Here is a 23361-nt window from a genome sequence, read left to right on the forward strand (position 1 = left end):
AGCAGGTATAAATTTCATTCTTCTTCTCTCATGATAACTTAGCAAAGTGCCAATCACAAAGTAACTACTAAAAGAACTACTGAATGTCACCTCCTGTGGACACAGTTGAGGAGATTACCCATTGTTCTTGCCTTTCTCCCATTTCTAAGATGGGTGTAAATTAGGGAGCGGCAAAAACCCTGACTAGGTTCCAAGCAGCATGGAGGTGTTAGGAAGGACCATTAGAGAGGTTCCCTGCAAAAAACAACTTACAGTAGGTGTGTATAGTATTGCTAGCAAGCTTGGGCTTTGGTGGATCTTATTTCCCTGTCTCACACTTTTCACCTGGCTAGTTAAAACAACAGTGGGGCGGGGTGGGGGAAGGGGTCCTCCTACCCCCACCTGAAAATGGCTGCCAGCTCAGACGCTTCAGTCTAAGGGATTTAGGGCCCTCAAAGATTGTAGGTGAATAAAATCTGTTTTAGAAATTAATCAGCTCCTAAATTGGCCCAGACAATAGGGTTACAAGAAAGATACTGTGTGTGTGTGTGTGTGCGTGTTTCCCTTCTGAAAATTTGCAAGCATCTTCCTGGTGCCTACACTCTACTCAAAGTAATAAACATAGCTGTTCTTATAATTTATAATAAAGGAGATGCATTTTGGAATATATTTCGCTTGAGTGAAAGAAATCAAAATGTGAGACCCTAAATAAAGGGTCTCTTCTGAAGGTCTTTTTAACTCATTCACTTCTTCAGGGATTAGGAGGGTTGGGGTGCAAGAATGTGGCATCACACACAGGCGTAGAGATTCGCGAACACAACCCAAGTTAGCCAAATTTGCATCTTGTAAAAGGTGGCCCCAGACACCGCCCAATTCCCTAACGTCCAACAGAAGAAAAAAAAAAAATCCAGACAGCCTCTGAAGCAACCATTGCCTCACCTGGATTCATTCGCCAATTCACGCCGCCCCGCCCTGTCCGCCCCGGAGGCGGTGGGCCAAGCTCCGTTCCCCTCTAGGCTTCTCCCAGACCTCTCTTTATGGTAGCGCTGAGACTCTCTAGCCTGGCTCGCTTCCCTCTCGCTGGTAGCGCCGGGGGGAGCTGAGAAGCCGGCTGCCGAGGCCCAGCTGAGACGTTGCGGGTGCGGCCCGGACCCCGGCGATTGAGAGCTCCCGCTAAAGGTGGGAAGGGCTGGGGGAGGCTTTGGGGTGGGTCGGGGGCGTGGAGACCGATCTCTGGGTGGGAGGAGGGCCCGGGCCAGGTGATGGAGGGCCCCAGGAGAGGAGGGGGAGCAGGTCGGACACGTGAGGGGGATTTTCAGCTGCTAGCTGTGGCCTCCGCCAGCCTGCCACTCTGCAGCGTTCCCCGTTTCCTCCGGTTCATCTGCGGCCCCTTGTGTCAAGGCCCAGTACGGTTTCTACCACCGCATCTGTTGACCCCGCGGGTCGTCGCCACCCTTAGGGAGACCTGGAGCCCTGCTAATTTTGATTTAGGCTTGTCTTATTTAGAGGAGAGCTTTGCGGCCTAGAGCCCCATCCACAGCTTATATCTCTGCTATTTGGTTTTTATTTTTTAAATCGGAGCCCTCCCAGCCCTAGCTGTTTGGTTGAGGCCGGATGCCGAATAAATAGTCTTCTTTCTTCCATTCCTGTACCGTGAACATGGTAGAGGCTCATATGATGTATCTGGTGGCTTGCAATATTCTGATACATACGTGAAGTAGGGGCGTTATGCATGTGAGCACAGGGTTGAGGTGGGGATAATTGCAGGATCCTGAGCACCTAGTCACATTGATTTGGGCAGATTCAGCCTTCTTTGTGTGAGATTCTGGCAGTTTAGGAACATGTATTCATTCGAAAGATGTTATCTACTAAGTGCCAATATTGTGCTAGTTAGAGAAGTTACAGCTGTAACAGGACCCTGGTGATTCCTTGCCCTCACGGAGCTAAATACATAATGGGAAAAACTAACAAAGAAGAAAGCCTGTGATGAGTGCTATGAAAAGGGAAGTCCCTGAAGTTATTTACTCTTTTGCCTTGAGTGATAGAGAAAATAACACCATTTAGCTCCTGTCTTCCAACAGCTGAAAAGTAATAGAGTAAAAGTTTCAAACACAGAGGAAGAAGGTCCTATAACAATAGTATTTGGGTAAGGCACAGCAGAAAGGTGAAGACGCTGGCACTGTCTTGAAGGATTAGTTAGCATTGCCTGGCTTTCCAAGCAAAGAGACAATATGAAGACATAAAATATAAAAGAACTTTGCTAGTAGACTATTTTGACCTGGAGTGTGTGACGTTTGAACAAGTAATGCCATGCTAAAGAGTCCAGACTTTGTTTTCTAGGAAGAGGTGGAAGTGTTTTCAACAGAATAGCTTACAGTTCAGTGTCACAATCATTTACCCAACTGTTTGACAGTTTTAGTATTAAGTACTGTTCGACAGTGTTGACCACATCCAGAATTCAGGTAGAATAAAGAGAGCTTTGCTCATTCATCTTAGTCTGGAAACAGTCTTTCAGTTGTTGAAATCAAGGGATTCTGTTCTCTTTGACGGTTTAGGACCATAGGAATAGAGAGAAATCACAAATGGAGTTTGGAGACCTGAAGGGTTTGCTGAATTGTGCCAAATGTGAGCAGTAGGCAGTATATAGATGGGTCTCATTGTTTTAATCCATTCATCCAGCCTATGTCTTTTGATTGGAGCATTTAGTCTATATACATTTAAAGTGATTATTGATAGGTATGTACTTATTGCCATTTTGTTGCTCATTCCTGGTTGTTTTTGTGGTTCTTCTCTGTTCTTTGCTTCTCTTGGTCTCTCCCTTCATGTTTTGATGATTTTTTTTCAGTGTTATGTTTGCTTCCTTACTCTTTGTTTTTTGTGTATCTATTATAGGTTTGTGGTTACCATGAGATTCATGTATATTGACATATATATATATATATATATCAGTTTATTTTAAACATTCTTGGCGTAAGTTTGAATGCTCTAAAAGCACATTTTACTCTTCCCCCCATGTTTTGTTTTTGATGTCATATTTTACATCTTTTTATTTTGTGTATCTCTTAAATACTTAATTGTAGTTGTAGTTGATTTTACTACCTTTGTTTTTTAACTTTCATACCTGTTTTTAAGCAGCTGATGCACTGCCTTGACTATAAATTTGCCTGCACCAGTGCAGTTTTTTTTTCATATATTTCCTTATTTCTGGTTATGGCCTCTTCTACTCAAGGAAGATCTTTAACATTTCTTGTAAGACTGGTTTAGTGATGATGACCTTCTTTAGTTTTTGCTTGTCTGGGAATCTCTCCTTCAATTCTAAATGATGTCTTTGCCAGGTAGAGTAATCTTTGTTGCAGGTTTTTTCCTTTCTGCACTTTAAATATATCATGCAAAGTTACTGCTAAAAAACCGGCTGATAGTCTTTCAAGAGTTCTTTTGTGAGGGTTCTTTTGTATGTGATTAGTTGTTTTTCTCTTTCTGTCTTTGAAACTCTGTATCTTTGACTTTTGCTGATTCAATTATAGCTTGTCTTGGTGTGTCTTTAGGTTTATGTTGTTTGGAACTCTCTGTGCTTCTTGAACCTGGATATCTGTTTCTTTCCCCAGGTTAGGGAAGTTTTCAGCCGTTACTTCTTCATATATGTTTTCTATTTCTCTTCTCCTATAGTGCAAATGTTAGTGTGCTTGATGTTTTCTCTGAGGTCCCTTAAGCTCTTTTAAATTTTTTGCTTTTTGCTTTTCTGCTTGGATGACTTCCACTATTCTGTCTTCTAGATTGTTGACCCAGTATATTTTTCATTTCAGTTATTGTATTCTTCATCTCTGTTTGGTTCTTTTATATCCTAACTCTTAAGTTCTCAGTGTGTTCCTCCATTTTTCTCCCAAGTTTGTTAAGCATCTTTATGACCATTACTTTGAACTCTTTATCAGGTAAATTACTTATCTCTATTTCCTTAGGGTTTTTTCCTGGACTTTTATCTTGTTCTTTTTTTTTTGGAACATATTTCTCTGTCTCCTCCTTTTGTTTAACTCTGTTTTCCTATTAATTAGGTGAAACATCTACCTCTCCAAGTCTGGAAGACATGGCTTTGTGTAGGAGTGTCCTCTTTATGGACCGTGTGTGCCAGGCAGCTTTGTCAGGCTGGTTGGACCTGGAGCAGGTGTGGGCCAGTGTGTCCTGGAGCACGTTCACATTGGGACCACCCTAGTGGGGTGACTGGAGCTGGAGCAGGCATGAGTGGAGCAGGGGAGGGATGCGGTCCCAGGGCTTGCCATGCTCAGACCACCTTGGCAGGACAAGTGGAGCTGGGGGGTGGGGTGGACCTGGGGCATGCTGGGGCAGCATGAGTACCTGGACCATGATTCTGTCCGCACTATTAAGGTGTATGGGGAACACACAAAAAATGTCACTTTCTGGCACCTTGGACCCCAGAGACAGTTTCAGCAGTTCTCTGCCCATTTGGCAGACACTTGAGGGTTAGTAAATGGATTTCCTTCATCTAGAGCGTAGGTGTCCTTTAAACAGTTGCTTCTTTGCCCTGCTCTAGTGTGGGCAAGTCTGCGTACAGGTCCCTCAGTGATATCCCTCCCTACTGAAGGTCCTCGTCAGGGTTGGGGTTCCCATCGATACCATGCCTCCATCTCTTTTATCCATCCCCTGTGTTGTCCCTCTATCACTTATCACTTGTTCTGCAGCCCTCAGTTCTTCTTTGGCAGGAATGGATCTGTATGTAGGTACAAATTCAGCGCATCTGTGGGAAGAGATGAGTTCAGGGTCTTCCTACACTACCATCTTTGACTGGAACCTCCCAAATGTTTTATTTTAAATAATACTATGGACCATATTTTTGTTTTAAGTTCACTTTATCTTTCTTATGGGGCCTGGGTCTTCTTGAGGTTTAAGACTATCCCACTTGGCCATTTAACCCTTCTGTTAGTACCCATTCAAGTGTCCTGTAGGTAGTTAGTATTTGAAGATAATGGGCACAAAAAGTTTCCAGTTGCCAGAGGCATGATTTGTGTGTGTGTGTGTGTGTGCGCGCGCGTGCGTGCGTGCGTGCGCATGCTTAGGACTGAAACTGCTGATTTGCAAAATAGGGGTGAAGTTATTTTTTTTTAATTAAATAAAAGGTAAATGGGGAAATACCTTACAAATTGTAAGACCCCTATACCGAAAAAACAAGACGTTTTTCCTGAAAGGGAAAGACTCTTAAAAATTGACCTAAAAATTCAGTGATTTTTTTTTTTTCGTTAAATTTCCTCTTAATGCTCTTTTTCCCACTAACTTGAAGAGTGATAACCAAGCACCACTATCTCCCTCTGCTTTTGTTTTGTTAGTGGAAGTGATGGTTGTGGTTCTGCTTTGACTAACTCCTATAGGAGGCCTGGGATCATGTCCTAGAACTTGTGTTATTAGGGAAACTTGCTACTGTCGTGGCCTTGTATGAGGTCACTCAGCTTCTTCAGTGCATCCAGCCTACGTACCATAGAGTTGGGTAATGAATAGCAAGAGATAGTGTTTAAAAGGTATTCCATGGAATCTATAAAAAACAAATAATTTTAAAATATAATGTTTAAAAAATGAACTCATAGATAAAGAGAACGGATTGGTAATTGCCATTGTCGGGGGTTAGGGTGGGCAAAATGGGTGAAAAGGGGGTCAAAAGGTACAAACTTCCAGTTGTAAATAAGTAATGGGGATGTAACATCCAACATGATAACTAGTTAATAATACTGTACTGCATATTTGAAAGTTGCTGAGGGAGTAAATCTTAAAAGTTCACATCACAGAAAAGAAACATTTGTAACTGTGGTGACAGTTGTTAACTAGACTTATTGTGGTGATCATTTTGCAATATATACAAATATTATATCATTACATTGTATACCTGAAACTAATATAATGTTATGTCAGGTAATACCTCAGTTTTTTAAAAAAGCTTATTCCCTAACTTGTCAGTGTTCAGATATATGAGGAGCAAATGCCTGTGTTTACTACCTAAGGTATAGAAGAAGGGGTCTAATAAATCTATATTTATTTCATTCTCTCTCGACTCTTCTGGGAGTGCTATAAAAATATTGGAAGTTAATCTTAGAATCACAAAACATACTCTATTTAGGTACTGAAGGAAAGTATTGGCGATTCTAAGGCAAGAGAAAATTGAAAATGCAGAACTTTTAAAAGCAAGTGTCAAATAATAAAATCCAGAGTTAGTAAGGAGAGACTTTATTGAAAGGGTTATTGCAAGAGGGGAAAAGGGATTATAGCAGTGGAGAGAATTCTCTGACCAAAAGATTTACCAGCTTCTCAAGGGATGAGTAAACAAAGCCAAAACAGAACTGCTTGGTCTGATTGTAGATCCCAGATTGTTTTGCCTTGAGGCCAGCCTATTCTCTGGAGGGGTCCTTTGCTGGCTCTGGCTGAGGGTAGGCCAAAGTTCAGGGACCTAGGGGAAGGAGAGAAACTTAAAATATGGTTAACAAGCATTTTGTTCCAATTGATTATTTTCAAGAAGCAGTTCAGCTCATTATTCATAAATTTATAAATGAGACAATGGGAATTTGGAGGTCCTTTGTCCTGGTCATAGATAAACAAGGGGATGTTCTTAAGTCTTATGGAAGCCATATGGAGAGGAGTAGGAGGGTTTCGTGGCTATTCAAGAACCAGGAGCACAGGTCTCAGGTAAAATTTGACTTGTTAAAAAGGCATTTTACTATTTGAAGTGGAAAATAATTAAGTGTACAAATAAAATTCATTGAAACATTTATCCAGGAAGGCCTTAGGATACTCATTGACATTCAGGAATTAAAAAATCCTCCATCACTATGTGTAGTTTGAAAGCACTTAAAGACCAGTCTCATTTTTATCTGAAATTTTCCTAAGGCGGTAGGGGGAGTGGAAAACAAATCTAAATTACTCAGGTCTAAATGAACACATTTGGGGCTTTTTGTTTGTTACATGGTTTTCATCTTAACCTATACGAAGCTGGATTTTTTTTTCATTCCATCAAAGTGACTTGGCTGGAGCAAATTAATTTTTTCCTATGTTTAAAATATAATTTTCCACAAAAAAGGGAGAAGGAAGTAAAATCATGACTGTCACACAGATATAAAATTAGCAACACGTGGTTTTTGTTTACCTTATTAATGAGGGGACTGGTAAGATGTTATATAATCAGTTCAAATGACAATCAAAAGAACTGACACATTTACTGATCAGGAATATTGAAATAAATGAGCAAATAGAGGCAAAACTGTCTTCTTCCACAGTGGGCCAGGGGCATCAATTGTACCTCTACCAGACAGAATTTACAAGAATATAGACAAGAGTTGTTTTGCATTGCTGTTAGTTTTGTACAGTTGTCAGCTGTAAAATAGCTCAAAGGCAATGAAAGACTCAGAGCTCTCATGTAATGGGAATGTGAAAACCCTGAAGGTTGTACTCTTTAACAGTGCAGTTTTCCACTGAAGCAGGTATTTCTTTCTATACCTAGTTTATGAAATTTACAACTCCCCCTCCCCCCCTCAAATAATCTCCCCTAAGTGTCGGACTTCCTGGAAGGCAAGTACATGTCTGTGTGTGTGTGTGTTTCTTATTCTTTTTTGATATACTCTATAAATATAGAAGATGCTTGGTTAATGTTTTTAATTGAATTATCTAAAGCAGTGCATCTCAAACTGTACTGTGCTTACATATCACCTGGGTATTTCCTTTTTAAATGCAATTCTGATTCAGTGAGTGTGGGGCCTTCCTGAGATTTCTCTTTTCTATTTAATAATAAGTTCCCAGCTGATGCTAGTACTATTCAATAGTTCATGGACAGTAAATAGTAATGTATTTCTGACTATTAATTGAGGAAGATATTAGATAATCATTACTGGAGAATATGGCACCGTACTGCAGGTGAAGGGAGCAACATGAAGCTACTAGACTATCACTTGAAGGAAAAAAATACTAATTATGGGCCACATTGCCAGAGCACAGGCCAAAATGAGCAAAAGAAACAGTTGCTCGGAAACAGATCCAAAAAACTCTATAGCAGGGCTTCCCTGGTGGCGCAGTGGTTGAGAGTACACCTGCCGATGCAGGGGACACGGGTTCGTGCCCCGGTCCGGGAAGATCCCACATGCCGCGGAGCGGCTGGACCCGTGAGCCATGGCTGCTGAGCCTGTGCGTCCGGAGCCAGTGCTCCGCGGCAGGAGAGGCCACAACAGTGAGAGGCCCACGTATCGCAAAAAAAAAAAAAAAAAAAACTCTATAGCAGAACTTTAGCTTCAGAGAAGAGAACAGAAATGGGGACACTGGGAGATACAACAGGGGAGGAGCAACCAGAGGGGTGTAAGTTTTAGAAGGCAGGCAGTAACCACTGACGATCACTGCCTGAAATTTTGTGTTCCTTTAGCTAACCTGACTTTTTTTTTTTTTTTAAAGCAATGCTTGAACGTAAAACTGCTTTGACACAGGTGTGTACACTTTTACCGTGACGGTTTCACTCAGGTTAGTGGTATCAATATGCCATTGAGCTTTAAGCAATGTGTAAAATATATTTCGTACTGCAACTAGTGATTTGTCTTCTGTCAGATGGGGCACTTTAATTTTTAACTGAGCAGGTCCTGTAATTTGTTCATAAGTAGTTCAGTTTTCTTTTAGCAGCAAATAAGAGGTGGAAGATAATGTGAAGCTGGCACCAAAGAGATCTCTATTTACTGGAATATGCAAAAAAAAAAAAAAAAAAGGCATGGTAAATGAGGCCACCAGATTTAGCAAATAAAAATACAGGACGCCCAACTAAATTTGAATTTCAGACAAACAACAAATTACTTTTTAGCAATATTTGGGATATAATTAAAATTATTTATGCATTATCAAAAACTCAAATTTAACTGAGCATCCTGTATTTTATCTGGCAACTCCAATAGTAAATAATTCTACCCTAACAGTGATACCTGAGAGATGGCTTCTTAGAAAATAGCATAATTGTGCAGCAATTTAATTCAAGTGTTCCTCCATTATGTACTTAAAAGTACGCCAAGAGTTCAAAATGGTTAGAAGCCATTGTTTACCCAGAAGGGGATGTTTTCAAAGACTGATAGGGTCATGGCTAACTTGAAGGAAAAACAAATTCCGCTCTATGCTTTCCAACTAAGAGTCTAGATTCTTAGTGGTTTATGGTTAATAAAAGAATTTATGCAATTGTGGAAGATGTCCAAGCAAATACTTACCAGAAAAATTAATTTAGTAGGAATTAATCATACTTCCCAATTTCCAAGAGCATCAGATCACTTAGAAATAAGGATTCAACCTCACCGGTATAACTTGAGTCTACTGATAAACTCTTGTGAATGACATCATAATTTAGCCAAGATTAAAGGAAAATAAAGGAATAGAAGCCCCTAGTAGCAAAGAAAAAAAAAAACTCCCTAACGGGTAAAAATGTTTTATTGCCATGGACAGATAGAATTTCTAAAATAAAATTTCCAAGTCACAAGATGCTTTTCCTATCAAATATGATCAGGGTATAACTTCTTGAATGCTAAGAAATAGTTTTACGTTCAAAAAATCATATTATACATTAGTGTCTACAAATCGGTGACAGTTACCTACAAAGATAAAGAATCTGTGGCATTAATAAGACATTAGCAGTCTCCATACTGTGCTGTGGGGATAGTTGATCAAATTTCCTTCCTGTTAGTCGACTGTTAAGGAAGGTCAGAGCCAGATTTGTGACACTATCTGCTGAAGTTTAATACAACATAGTTTGGTGGTGGTGTTTTATAACCGTATCTCTGGCTTCTTCTTTTCCATTCCTTAATTTATCTTAACCCACTTATCTGTTAAAAGAAAACAAATAATTAGATTTATACAAGCATTTTCATCTGATGTGATTGGGACCTATACTTGGTAATTAAATTTTAAAAGTTGGTTAAAATATAATTTAAAATATACTCCGTTTTAATCAACTTTAAAAGTTTTTAAGTTAAAACGTTCAAACACTTTAAATTCTGGGGTTTTTTGGGAGGGGTGGCAGTGGGGACCGTGTCTGGCTAGCCCTCATGTCCAGGTACTTCAGGTAACACTGCATTTCCCAACCAGGGCCAGACCAGGGTGAGGCAAGAGAGGCACCTATAGTGCAAATCTGGGTGGGTGCCCGCCTTCAGGGGCACGCCAGTGTCTTCTCCCAGGCTCAGCCCACTCTTGACCTCTACTCATCCCCCATAAATTCTGTTTTTTAATTTTTTAAATTTTGTATTTTAACTTAAGACATAGAAATGTATATTTACTCACCATTTTTTATTACATGAGACTACTCTTTTCTTTGTATATGGCTTTACTGATTACAGTTTCTCTCTGCAGAAAACATATCAGAAAGTATCTAAGCTTTCTAACCCTTTTTTTAATGTGGAGCAAAGCTTATAAAAACACTTGCAAGATTTCTGGATCCTTTACTTTTTCAGTACCTCGCCACTGCCCAGATTTCAGTGGTTCACATCTATTTTCAACAACAGTTTTTTCCTAGTGACTTGTATTTGTTAAAACTTGTCTTACGAATTCAACTAAATTTTTGTATTTGCTTTGAAAAATATTTAGTTATGAAAAATTTCAAACAGAGCACAGAAAATAATGAAAAACTTGTGTAGATACCCTTTTCTTCTATAAATCTCTCTTAAAAAAAAAAAAGTCCTTCCTCTTTAGAAGTATATATACCACAGACTTGGTATCTATTATTCTTAATGTATATTTTAGCATGTATTCAAGTTCTTATCCAGGAACAACACATACTATTGTATATGTAAAATTTTACGTGATATACTATATGTTCTTTTGCAGCTTTTTCACTTGTGATTATCTTTGAAATTTATTCAAATTGACTCATTTAATTCATGCAGGGTTTTTTTTGGTTTTTTTTGGTTTTTTTTGCGGTGCGCGGGCCTCTCACTGTTGTGGCCTCTCTCGTTGCGGAGCACAGGCTCCGGATGCGCAGGCTCAGCTCACGGGCCTAGCTGCCCACGGGCCCAGCCGCTCCGCGGCATGTGGGATCTTCCCGGACCGGGGCACGAACCCGCGTCCCCGGGCACGAACCCGCGTCCCCTGCATCGGCAGGTGGACTCTGAACCACTGCGCCACCAGGGAAGCCCCCATGCAGTTTATTTTTAACTGTCCTGTAGCAGTCCCTGTTGAGTAACCTACAATTTCTCACTCTTTACCGTTGGGTTATTTCCAATTTTTCACTGTCAAAAGCGATGCTGAAAGACTTTGTATGTATCATGCGCAAAGTCCTTATGCTCACATGGGACATACATTTCTCTGGCACAGACACGTGGAGCTGAAAATGCAAGGCCCTGGGATGTGGACTTCTTCCGTTTTGCAAGAAATTACCAAAAACTCTAAAGCAGTTGCAGCAGTTTACATTCCTACAAGGTATAAGGAGCATGTAAGAATTGGCCACACTTTTGCCTTCACTGTGTTACCAGATTCTTAAAATCTTGCCAAACAAATGTTTGAGAAGTGGTATTTCATTTGCATTCTCCTGATAACTATGAGGTTAAAGACCTGCATTTGTTGGCTGTTTTGTCCTCTTCCTCTGTGAATTGCCTGTGTATATTTGTTTCATTTACTAATGGGTGGTCATTTTCTAATTGATTTGTAGAAGTCAGGGGGTTTTTTGTATATTTGGAATAATAATCCCAGCAACACCTATCCAGTGTGACTTCTTTTCCCTTCCTTAGAGTTATATAGAAATGTTTAATTTGGACATAAAATCAAACGTGTCCATCTTTTTCTTTGATATGTCCTTTCTTGTTTGAGAATTTCTTCTCTACCCCAGTGTCACAAAGTCTTCTGTTTTCTTATAAACATTTTTACAATTTTTCTTTTCAAGTTTTATTTTATAATAACATCTGGAATTGACTTATGTTTGTGAGAAAAAGATTTTAGTCTGTCTTTTTCCATATGGTTAGCTGGTTGTCCAAGCATCTTTAATTAAATCTTTCTCCCATTAATGTGTTATACCTATTTTTTTTTTAATTCTATCAACCATTTATTTATTTACATCTTTATTGGAGTATAATTGCTTTACAATGGTGTGTTAGTTTCTGCTTTATAACAAAGTGAATCAGTTATACATACACATATGTTCCCATATCTCTTCCCTCTTGCGTCTCCCTCCCTCCCACCCCTCCAGGCGGTCACAAAGCACCGAGCTGATCTCCCTGTGCTATGCTGCTGCTTCCCACTAGCTATCTACCTTACATTTGGTAGTGTATATATGTCCATGCCTCTCTCTCGCTTTGTCACAGCTTACCCTTCCCCCTCCCCATATCCTCAAGTTCATTCTCTAGTAGGTCTGTGTCTTTATTCCTGTCTTACCCCTAGGTTCTTCATGACATTTTTTTTTCTTAAATTCCATATATATGTGTTAGCATACGGTATTTGTCTTTCTCTTTCTGACTTACATCACTCTGTATGACAGACTCTAGGTCTGTCCACCTCATTACAAATAGCTCAATTTCGTTTCTTCTTATGGCTAAGTAATATTCCATTGTATATGTGCCACATCTTCTTTATCCATTCATCCGATGATGGACACTTAGGTTGTTTCCATCTCTGGGCTATTGTAAATAGAGCTGCAATGAACATTTTGGTACATGACTCTTTTTGAATTATGGTTTTCTCAGGGTATATGCCCAGTAGTGGGATTGCTGGGTCATATGGTATTGATTTATAATACCACATGTCATACACCAAGCCCTCATCTTTTCATGGATCTATGTGTCTATAGTATACTGATACCACACACTTTTAATTATAATAGCTTTATAGTAAATAATTTTTTTGTTTTCTTTTCCTTCAAGATTATCTTGGCTTTCTTGAACCTTTACTCTTCCATATAGACCAGCTTGCTAAATCCCAGGGGGTGGGGGAGTTGTGGAATACCTGGTGAAATTTTGATTGGAATCATATTGAATTTATAGATAAATTCCTAGAAAATTGACATCTTTACTGTAGTCACACTTGCCATGATTAATTTCTACATTTATTTAAGGTTTCATTTGTCTTTCTGTTTGATCGCCTTCTCCATAAAAGTCTTACATATCTTTTGTAAGATTTATATATCTTATAAGATATCTTTGTAATGTTTTTGTTTCCAGCATGCTTGCTGAATTATCTTACTGGTTCTAATAGTTTGTCCATTGAACCTCTTGTATTTTCCATTTAGATATTCATATCTTTGAGTAATATTTATTTCTTCCTCTTCAATCTTTATATTGAATACCTTTTAATACCTTTTAATATGGTGTTAAATGGAAACTGTGATATAAGTATTCTTGTGTAGTTCTAACTTTACAGAGAATGCTTCTAATGTTTTATAATTAAATAAAATAATGTTTTTGTAGGATCTTGGTAAATGTCTTTCTATTCCTTGCTTGCTAAGAGTTTTCTTTCTATTATGTAGATATTGAATTTTATCAAATGCTTTTTCAGTTTCCCAGATAAAAATTTTGCTGCACAAATCTGACTCTTTAATGTTTTCTCTAGGGTGATCTGCTAGACAAAAATCAAAAAGAGGAAATTTGCTAGAATCAAAAATGATGGATCCATGTTCAGTTGGAGTCCAGCTTCGTTCCACAAATGAGTGCCATAAAACCTACTATACTCGTCATACAGGTTTCAAGACTTTGCAAGAATTGTCATCAAATGACATGCTTTTACTTCAACTTAGAACTGGAATGACACTTTCTGGAAACAATACAATTTGCTTCCATCATGCAAAAATTTACATCGACAGATTTGAGGATTTGCAGAAGTCATGTTGTGACCCATTTAACATACACAAAAAACTAGCCAAAAAAAATTTACATGTAATTGATTTAGATGATGCCACTTTTCTGAGTGCAAAATTTGGAAGACAGCTTGTACCTGGTTGGAAACTTTGTCCAAAATGTACACAGATAATCAATGGAAGTGTGGATGTTGATTCTGAAGACCGGCAGAGAAGAAAACCTGATTCAGATGTATGTATAGTCATTTTTTCTCCATTACTTCTACAATGTAGGGTTATAATTATAAGGAAATCACATTTATATCACTATTTATTACAGTTGAGCCTTGAACAACACAGATTTGAACTGTGCAGGTCCACTTATATGTGGATTTTTTTCAGTCAATACAGTACTATACAATCTGTGGTTGGTTGAATCCAAAGTTGCAGAGGGCCAACTGTGGGACTTGAACATCCTAGCATTTTGGTATCCACAGCGGATCTTGGAACCAGTCCCCCTCAGATACCAAGGGAAGACCGTACACTAACTAGCAGGCAGTGAATATAAAGTTGGGGAGGTGAAAATAAATGGTGTTTCTAAATATTTGTGTAAACCCAGATTGTTTGGTAAAGAAAGTTGGCTTAGGAAAAGAATAACATAATATTCCCAAGACTTTCAAGCCATAGCTCCTAGTGCTAAGACATTCTGGCACAGCCAGGACTTAACCATCCTAGCTCCTTTTCTGATACCAAAGTAACTCAGTAGGATATGCCAGCCAGCAAGGGCCTGAAATGTAGCAGGATGAAGTCCCCTTTTTTCTGAAGGACTTGAAAACTGCTGCTTTAAAAGGAACTTTCAAGAAGTGACTTGAAATAATTGTTTCTTATTTCAGCCTTTCTTTCTGCTTTGGCACTATCCCATTCTTGTTTGGGATTTTAAGATGCTTGTGAATTTCCTTTGCTTCTAGCTCTCAATTCTTACTTGGTATGGTCAAGACTAATTTTAGGACTCCCTACTGTCAAAAAGCATACATTTTTACATTGTAAGCATTAATTATTTTATAACTCTCTTACTTAGTCACATGTTACCTTTAAATTATTTAACCGTATCAGAATAACTTAAGATTTCATAAAGCTGTCTCTGGTGCAGAACAAGGACTGGTACATCAAAGGAGCACTTCTCAAATTTTCTATTTATAAGCAATTTATAATTCTTTCTGCTGGCATATTTTTCTCAGTTTTCTCCTTTTCATTATATTAATAAACCAAATTAAAATTTTAAATTACCTGTAGTGCTTTTCCTTCGTTATCCCCTCAAAGACATATCTACAGGACCCAATGTTATCTTGCAGTTTATACTAGGTACTTGCTGCTGTCACTTTAGATGTCTTCTCCACTTCATTTATCTATTGTTCATGTGGAATGTATCACATAAACCTTTCTTCCCCCCAGATAATGAAGTTAAACTCTTAACCGTCAAAATTTTGTTTTACCAATTTTTTTAAAAGGATTATAATACTGTTACAGAACTTGAAACTTTATTACTTCTCAGCTTTAAAAATGTATGTAATCCAAAAAAAAAACAAAAAAACAAAAAAAACAAAACAAAACAAAAAATGTATGTAATCGAACCTTTTCCTAAGGACTCAGGATCATTACTAGGAGCCTGTGCTGTGTGCTGTGGGTTATACAGCAGTTTTGCTGCCTTCTCTCCCATGTTGGCAGCAGCCATTGCCATTTTCACTGTGCCTGTCCTCCTCTCCTTCTAATATGCCAGAGACTAAAATTAGATAATGAAAATATCATAAATAAGTTAACCAGTAAACTTTGAATATGGTCCCGGACCATGGGCCACATAAATTTTGTTGCACTTGGGCACTAAAACCCTTTTTTTTTTCTTTTTTGTGAGTTCCAGACTGTTTTCCAGGCTAAGGAATAATCTAGATTAAGATTAAGTGAAATATTTATGTATGGTCGGATATTAAGATTTGAGTTGATAATTTGTTTACCTTTATTCAGGGAAGAACTGCTAAAGCTCTGAGGTCATTACAATTTGCAAACCCAGGAAAGCAAACTGAATTTGCTCCAGAAACTGGTAAAAGAGAAAAAAGAAGGCTTACAAAAAGTGCAGCTGCTGGTTCAGACAGGTAGGCTATGTGTTATTTAAGGTATATGTTAACTTGCTTCACATCTGTATTGTTTTCCTATCTTTCTCTTAAGTTTTGAATGTTTCTGGTTAGATATTTTAAATTCGATAATCTGGAATTAGTAAGAACCTCCAAGGGCCTCATAGAAAATTAAGGCATCCCCTTCCACTCTAAAAATTTATTTCTAAGAAAGTATCAATGAAGTGAACAAGATAACATTTTTGACACAATAATTAAAATATTTTAAACTTATTATACTTCTCTTTTTGTTTTGTTTTTGGCTGCGTTGGGTCTTCTTTGCAGTGCGCGGGCTTTCTCTAGTTGCGGCGAGCGGGGGCTACTCTTCGTTTTGGTGTGCGGGTTTCTCATTGCAGTGGCTTCTCGTTGCAGAGCAACGGCTCTAGGCGAATGGGCTTCCATAGTTGTGGCATGCAGACTCAGTAGTTGTGGCTCGCAGACTCTAGAGCACAGGCTCAGTAGTTGTGGCGCATGGGCTTTGTTGCTCCGTGGCATGTGAGATCTTCTGGGACCAGGGCTCGAACCCGTGTCCCTTGCACTGGCAGGCGGATTCTTAACCACTGCCCCACCAGGGAAACCCTATACTTCTTATAGCTAAAATAATTCACTTGTTTGAAAGCACTGATATATAATCAGTATGTCTCTGCTTTATAGGTGGCAGCTAAAAAATAAATTTTATGAGAATATAGGTTACTTTTTATTTTTTACATGTCTAAAATAGAAAGTTACAGTACAGTCAATAGAATGAACAAGAAAACTAAATTGTTTAGAATATGACTTTTTAAACTGAACATTTCTAAAATGCAAATTAACAAAGAAACATTAGTGTAATCATTCAGAATTATTTTCTACATAGGCCATTTATTCCATTTGTGAAGGTTTTCCATTGAATCATGTAAGTGTTTTTAGGCCAGATTTGCTAGAGTCCATTAAAGAACAAGAAACAGATTAACTTCAATATAAAAAACAATTGGATAGTATACTGTGATAAAAATCTGTGTTCACAAAGCAGTAGATAGATTGGCTGCTAATAAAATGTACCACTATTACCTAGTCTTTTTTTTTTTTGGTAAGGAAAGGGTAAATAGTTTTAACAATTATATTATTGTTTTTAGACACAGTTCTTGTCCATTCCTTTGGATATGTTTCAACACTTTACAGTGAGGTCTCTTCTTCTCACAAGGAGCTCATTAGCTATCAATTGTAGAGTAGCTTTGAGTTAGGTAAGCCATGTATCAATTTGGCGGGGTTTCATCCCTAATTCAAAACATTTTATTTCCTTAAGTTTTTGTCATTAACTGTTTTCAACTAAATATTCAGAAATAATATATTTGTGGGGTGTAACACACCTTGTGTTTTGTATTACAGACAGGTGATCCCAGCGAAGAGTAAGGTCTATGATAGCCAGGGTCTCCTGATTTTCAGTGGAATGGACCTGTGTGACTGCCTCGATGAAGACTGCTTAGGATGTTTCTATGCTTGTCCTGCCTGCGGTTCTACCAAATGTGGTGCCGAATGCCGCTGTGATCGCAAGTGGCTATATGAGCAAATTGAAATCGAAGGAGGAGAAATAATTCATAACAAACATGCTGGATAATTTGTGGTATCAAATTACGGGATCTTTAAAGTTCCTTTCTCTATTTCTAAAATTCTAAGGTACCTTTTAAAGTTGATTGCCAAGTGACAAACATGCACTCAGTGTGCACTAATGTTGCTTTTAGGGTGCTTTAAAGTAAATTATTTGATGTAAAGTTTGATGGACTATTTATTACTCAGCAGTCAGCTTCAAGCCTGTCTGGGTCAATGTAAACAAGCAGTGTATAGGCAGTCCTCAATTTGCACAATTCCCAGGTTCACAAATTTCCATGACAGTGATTTAGTTAAATAAGCCAGTTGCCTAACAGCACAAATTTCAGTCACCATGGTATATTAATTGTGAGTATTTACATGAAGTACAAACTTCCTTGCTAGCTCTTAAGTCCACAAATCACTATGCAAGTAACAGATGTGCTTCAAGATCAGTGATCAATCACGTTACTTCTCTCAAATTCTGCAAGTGATTGGTCACTGCACATCTGTTACTCAGTTTGCTCAGACAGCAAAGCACAGAGTTGTGTTGACTCCTGCCACCCATGTGACATTTTACAAAGTGGATAATCAGAATTGGCCAACAAAGATGAAAGTGCAGAGAAGAAATGAAAATGATAATGCTAGAAGTGTGACTTGAATTGAACATACATAGAGTTGTAGAAGAAATCACTGATCATGGGAATATTGACACTGCTGCTATTCCAGAGCCTCTAGATATGCAGCTAGAGGAACTCAGTGAAGGCAAACTTATCATCATAAATGAGAAAAGGAGGAACACGTCCCAGAGGAAGTGATGGTAACAAACTTCACATTAAAGGAAATTACAGAGGTATTTCACAACATTGAAAGCACAAACGATAAAATGGTGGAAGCTAATCTAAACTTAAAGGAGTCTGACAACTTGCAGTGGTATAGAAAAGATGCTTACCCAGTACCATAAATTACTTGACAAAAAGGCAAGTACTCCTGATTAGTTTTTTACAATGAAATAACACTTTAATTTTCAGTGCTTCTAATATAAATTACAATGTACTAAGTATACTTTTTTACAATTTTTTCATTTTTTTATGTTTATAACTGACACTTTTTAATATTTTGACAAATTTTTTTCAAGGTCACAGAACAATAATAATTTTCCCCATTAATTATTAAGATTACTTTGATTGCCATTTTTATGGTCCCACACTACCGCCCATGCAAGGCAAGGACTACCTATAGGTGAGAATAGTACCTACTTCAGGAAAAGTTAATTTTGAGACAGCTAAGTAGTTGAACTATTTTGGAAATAATCTACATAACTAAGTACTATAATACATCATTTCTTCTCTCCACTTATTCTTTTAAAAAAAGTTTTAATACTGTAAACCTTTCATTGCTTAGACTGTGTTCTTGGTGAAAATTTGTGCTTGGTGGCAAAAATCTATGTATAAAACATGGATATACATACAATATATAAGCAGATATGCATTATATCTGTGGTATTTCAATTTAATAGGGTGTTGACTAGGATTAAAAGGGCTAAAAACAGCTCCTTAATGGAGTAATAATGAAACAAGGTAGAGAAACACTGGTTGAGACAGAGTATAAATTATTTGGAAATTGATTGAATCTTGAGTTGGAATGTGTATGGGTACCCTTTGGAGGGTGGGGGTGGGTGGTAACTTCTCTCTGCTCTTTTTTTCAAGACAGCTATCCGTCAGTCTGTCTAAAATTTTTTATTGTCTAGGACACGGCCTCTAAACTAGCTTTTTATTTTCCTTAAGTATAGTACTTCAATCAAATGAGCTTTTAGCAACTTGAAATACTTTTAGCTGTTGAAAATAGATTTATACAGCCAATTTGATTAATTGACCAAAAGAGGTTTATTTTTACTCCTGTATACTTTTGGTATCTGTTTAAAATGACTGGTTTTACTTTGATGGAGTGCCATTTTCAACCATGGAATTAAAATGTCATTTTTAAGTTAGAAGTGTTTACCGACCCAATTATTGAAATACAGTTTATCAGTTCCTTGACTGACATGTTTCAACAGAGCACTGACAAAAAGAATATTTTGGCTTTCTATACTTAAATCAGATGCTAGATTCTTTTTTTTCCTGAATTAAGGAAATATTTTATCACAGAAGAGACGAACACAGGCTCCTAATTTTATCTGAACTTCTAGGTTATTAGACCTTCTTAGTTGAGTTACTGCCATCATTTTTTTGCTTCTAAATATGACTTAGTGTATTGCTTAAGCTCTTCGTAGGGACAAGTTAAAATCGTAGCTTTTTTGTTTGTTTAAAACAGGAACATATTTTCAACAAAATAAATGACTTTAAAATTCAAATTGTTATATTTCAACATTCCTTAGTAGAAGAACATTTCTCTTATTTTTCAAAGATGATAAATTTTTTAAGGGAAACTTTCTTGAACAATTTTGCAAATATTTGTTCATTATGCCTATTTAGGAGACCAAACTTTTAGTGAGCATGCAAAATGTTTACAGAGAAAGGTATATCTGATTTGGAGTAGGCTGTAATGAAAGCTGTGTTTCAGAAAAACTACATCACAAGTCCACTTATGTTAATATAAAATTACAGTAATATAGAATACAATGAAATTGTCTAGATCCTTTTTGTACTTTGCGTAAGTATGATTCAAAGTGGCTAAATTATTTTAAAATGCTGTTAATCTGAAAGCAAAAATAAAAGTTGTATGAAACGCGTAGCTTTGGCTATAGGTGGGTCCTGGTTGAAAAGTTAACATAAGACCACAAACGTTGGTCTTCCACAGTGTTGGTCACAAATGTTAGAGTGAAAAATGCACGTATATATTTGAATAAAATGAGTGGCATCCCAGTGATCTTTTTCCCATTTGTCTTTTACAAGTATAAGAAAATAGCTACTTATCTTTGGAATATTATATATGAGACTCTTCTATTTTTAAAAATATTATGTCTATTTCTAGATAGCAAGCTGCTCTACAACCTGACAGTCTATTCTAAAACTGTTTTCCTGGCATGGATTCAACTAAGTAATTTTTAACAGATGTATTTTGAAACATGCATACATATATATACATATAGAGAGTGATTTATTCAGAGAATATAACTTATAGTAAGTTCCAGCATGGTTCTTAACTTTATGGAGGTCAAAGACCCCTGTGAGAAGCTGATGAAAACTATGAACTCCCCAGAAAAATGCATTTGAGTACTCATAAATATTCCACGTTCAGAACCCCTGAACACGTATTGAAGTACCTGGGTAATAGGCATTTTCTGTAAACCATTTGATGTTTTTTTTTAAGTGAGGATGGCTGTCTAAAGTGTAGTTTGGTTTTTTATGTAATGTTGTAGGTGGGTTTTGTTAAGCGAAATCAGAACGGTTCAGTTCGTTGAAAGAGCTCTTGCTACCCTGAAAAGGCCAAATCCCACCGTGGCCCACCGCTCCCACCTCCAAAAAGGTAATTACATGTCAAGTAGCAATGCAGAAAACTGAGGTGTCTTACATGGACTGAGCTTTTGTAATTAGAGATTTTCTTGCATTATGGTTATGCTGTTAGAAATAGCTTAGCATCCTTGTACAAATTCATGTGACACTGCTTTAGTTTTTGCTGACATCTGCTGGTATTTTCATGAAAATAAACTCTGTTGCTGCTACTTAATGGTTAATCTCTTTGCTTATAAATTAAACTATGAACACTGGTAGTTACATTGAAGTGGGATATTTTTTAAAATTCTCAAAGTAGAATGGCTTCTCTTTTTAGCATTCTTAGGTCTTGCCCAGCAGCGGTCAACAAATTTTTAAGAATATGAGTGAGGATATGAAAATATACATGGACACTTCTGGGTTTATTTTTATTTTTATAAAGTTGGAGAGACTGTGAAAAATAATGCTTTTACCTGTTTTTTAAAAATCATCAAATACTTCATTGAACACTTAGTTTAAAAAGTGTAATAGACTTCTGTAGAGTATATACCCCAATTTGTAGATTATCTGTAACAGCATAGTTAAGAGGATTGACTGATCTTACCAGAAGATAAGGGAGATTTATCAAATAAAACAGATTATTAAGTCAGTTGGGTTAGTAATTCTCCATCTTTAAATACAATTTGAAAGTATTTAATTACAGCCCTATTAAGTGGCACGATTAAAATTTATTAATTTTTTCCCCTTGAAATGAGGGAATAATTTCTTTGTGAAATAATGATTAGAAACTTCAGTTTTCCTATTTTTTATCACTACAAGCAAACAGATGTTTTATTAAAAAGTTGCTGTAATCTTCCTAGACTATGGTTTTAAAATAAGTGGACTTATTAAAAATAAAATGTTTGCAAACATTGCTGAAATGGCCAAAACCTTCCAGTACTCCCAATTTCTAACAGCTAACATATACATGAAAACACGAAGTTTTGGGCTCATGATTTTCATTGTAAACAGGCTGGATGATACTTTCTTTACTCAGTTCTTTTCAGAGGCACGTTTTGAGGTAAGGGCACATTTTACTTTAAAGAAAGTAAAACCAGGCCTTGGCTCAGAGTTATGGGATGTTTGCCTTATCGAGAGAACTTATCTAAAACCAAGATTGAAGAGTTTGGCCTTTAAAAGGAGACCTGAAACAATTCATAATGTAAATACTAGCTCTGTAATTATCCCTTAGTTATCAACATCCAATCAGTTATATTGACCAATTTGATAAATACAAATTAAATTTTGGTTTCAGTTATCTTATATTCTAGTAGCCCAAATGTATGATTTGGGCTTCAGGGTAGTATTGCAGTTACTTTAAAAATTAAATTTGTTATTTGGTGGCATAAGATAAAATTACAAATAGTGGCAGTACTGGTACCATGTAAGTGGGTTCTACAAGGTTCTGGGTAAAGTACAAATTTAATTTTGGCATTAAGAGAGGTAAAATGATTCAGGGATGTTCAGTGAATTGTGGTATCCTTAAGGTTTTAAATAACAATCTCATGCCTTCCCCAAAGGTTATTTAGCCTTTTGATTTGGATTGGACTTTACTTGTTTTTCAGCTCAGCTTAGTATAGTGAGATCAGATCAGTTATTAAAAGAGAGTCTGCAGGGCTTCCCTGGTGGCGCAGTGGTTGAGAGTCCGCCTGCCGATGCAGGGGACGCGGGTTCGTGCCCCGGTCCGGGAAGATCCCACATACCGCGGAGCGGCTAAGCCCGTGAGCCATGGCCGCTGAGCCTGCGCGTCCGGAGCCTGTTGCTCCGCAACAGGAGAGGCCACAACAGTGAGAGGCCCGCATACAGAAAAAAAAAAAAAAGAGAATCTGCAAACACAGAAAACAAACTTATGGTTACCGAAGTGGGGGAGGGGTAAATTTGCAGTATGGGATTAACAGATACACAGCACTATGTATAAAATAGGCAAACAAGAATAACACTGGGAACTATATTCAATATCTTGTAATAACCTATAATGGAAAAGAATCTGAAAGAATATATATGTATAAATGAATCACTTCGCTGTACACCTGAAACTAATACAATATTGTAAGTCAACTGTAGTTCAATTAAAAAGTCACCCCACACCATGCAAGGGAATTTTAAATTTTTATAATTCATAGTAATTCAATCACAAATTATTTGTTGTTTTAATGTCTTTTTTCCTACTGCCCACAATTCAGAATTCCCTTGCACACACAGAAAAAATAGATTGTCATAGAGGGCCAATCTGAAGTGATCTGGAGAAAACTATCACATGAGCTTTTTTTTTTTTTTTTTTTTTGTTACATGAGATTTTTTTAAAATACCGATAAGCTTCTAATCACTTATGGCTTAGGGAATGAGACTATGGAAAGAGAATTTCTGCATAAGATACAGACCCTACAATCTGGTGCATGCAAATAAGATTCATTTTTTC

At 37.3% G+C, this 23361-nt stretch overlaps 1 protein-coding gene across 6 annotated transcripts; it reads left to right on the forward strand.

The window, feature by feature from the left end:
• The first annotated feature begins 1047 nt into the window (after positions 1-1047).
• On the forward strand, positions 1048-21133 carry ARL14EP (ADP ribosylation factor like GTPase 14 effector protein). Of its 6 annotated transcripts, none has more exons than XM_032640610.1 (6): positions 1048-1158; positions 8410-8441; positions 11293-11397; positions 13516-13991; positions 15758-15885; positions 17272-21133. In XM_032640610.1, exons 4-6 carry the CDS (start codon positions 13566-13568, stop codon positions 17498-17500), a joined length of 783 nt encoding a protein of 260 aa, XP_032496501.1. In that variant the 5' UTR covers positions 1048-1158; positions 8410-8441; positions 11293-11397; positions 13516-13565; the 3' UTR covers positions 17501-21133. The 6 variants fall into 6 exon arrangements, with proteins under 6 accessions (XP_032496501.1, XP_032496502.1, XP_032496504.1 ...); XM_032640612.1 differs by having other exon boundaries at positions 1075-1158; positions 8410-8475; XM_032640613.1 differs by lacking the exon at positions 11293-11397 and having other exon boundaries at positions 1052-1158.
• The last annotated feature ends 2228 nt before the right edge of the window (positions 21134-23361 follow it).

The sequence above is a fragment of the Phocoena sinus genome, chromosome 8, assembly GCF_008692025.1.
Source record: "Phocoena sinus isolate mPhoSin1 chromosome 8, mPhoSin1.pri, whole genome shotgun sequence".
NCBI classification, from domain to species: domain Eukaryota; kingdom Metazoa; phylum Chordata; class Mammalia; order Artiodactyla; family Phocoenidae; genus Phocoena; species Phocoena sinus.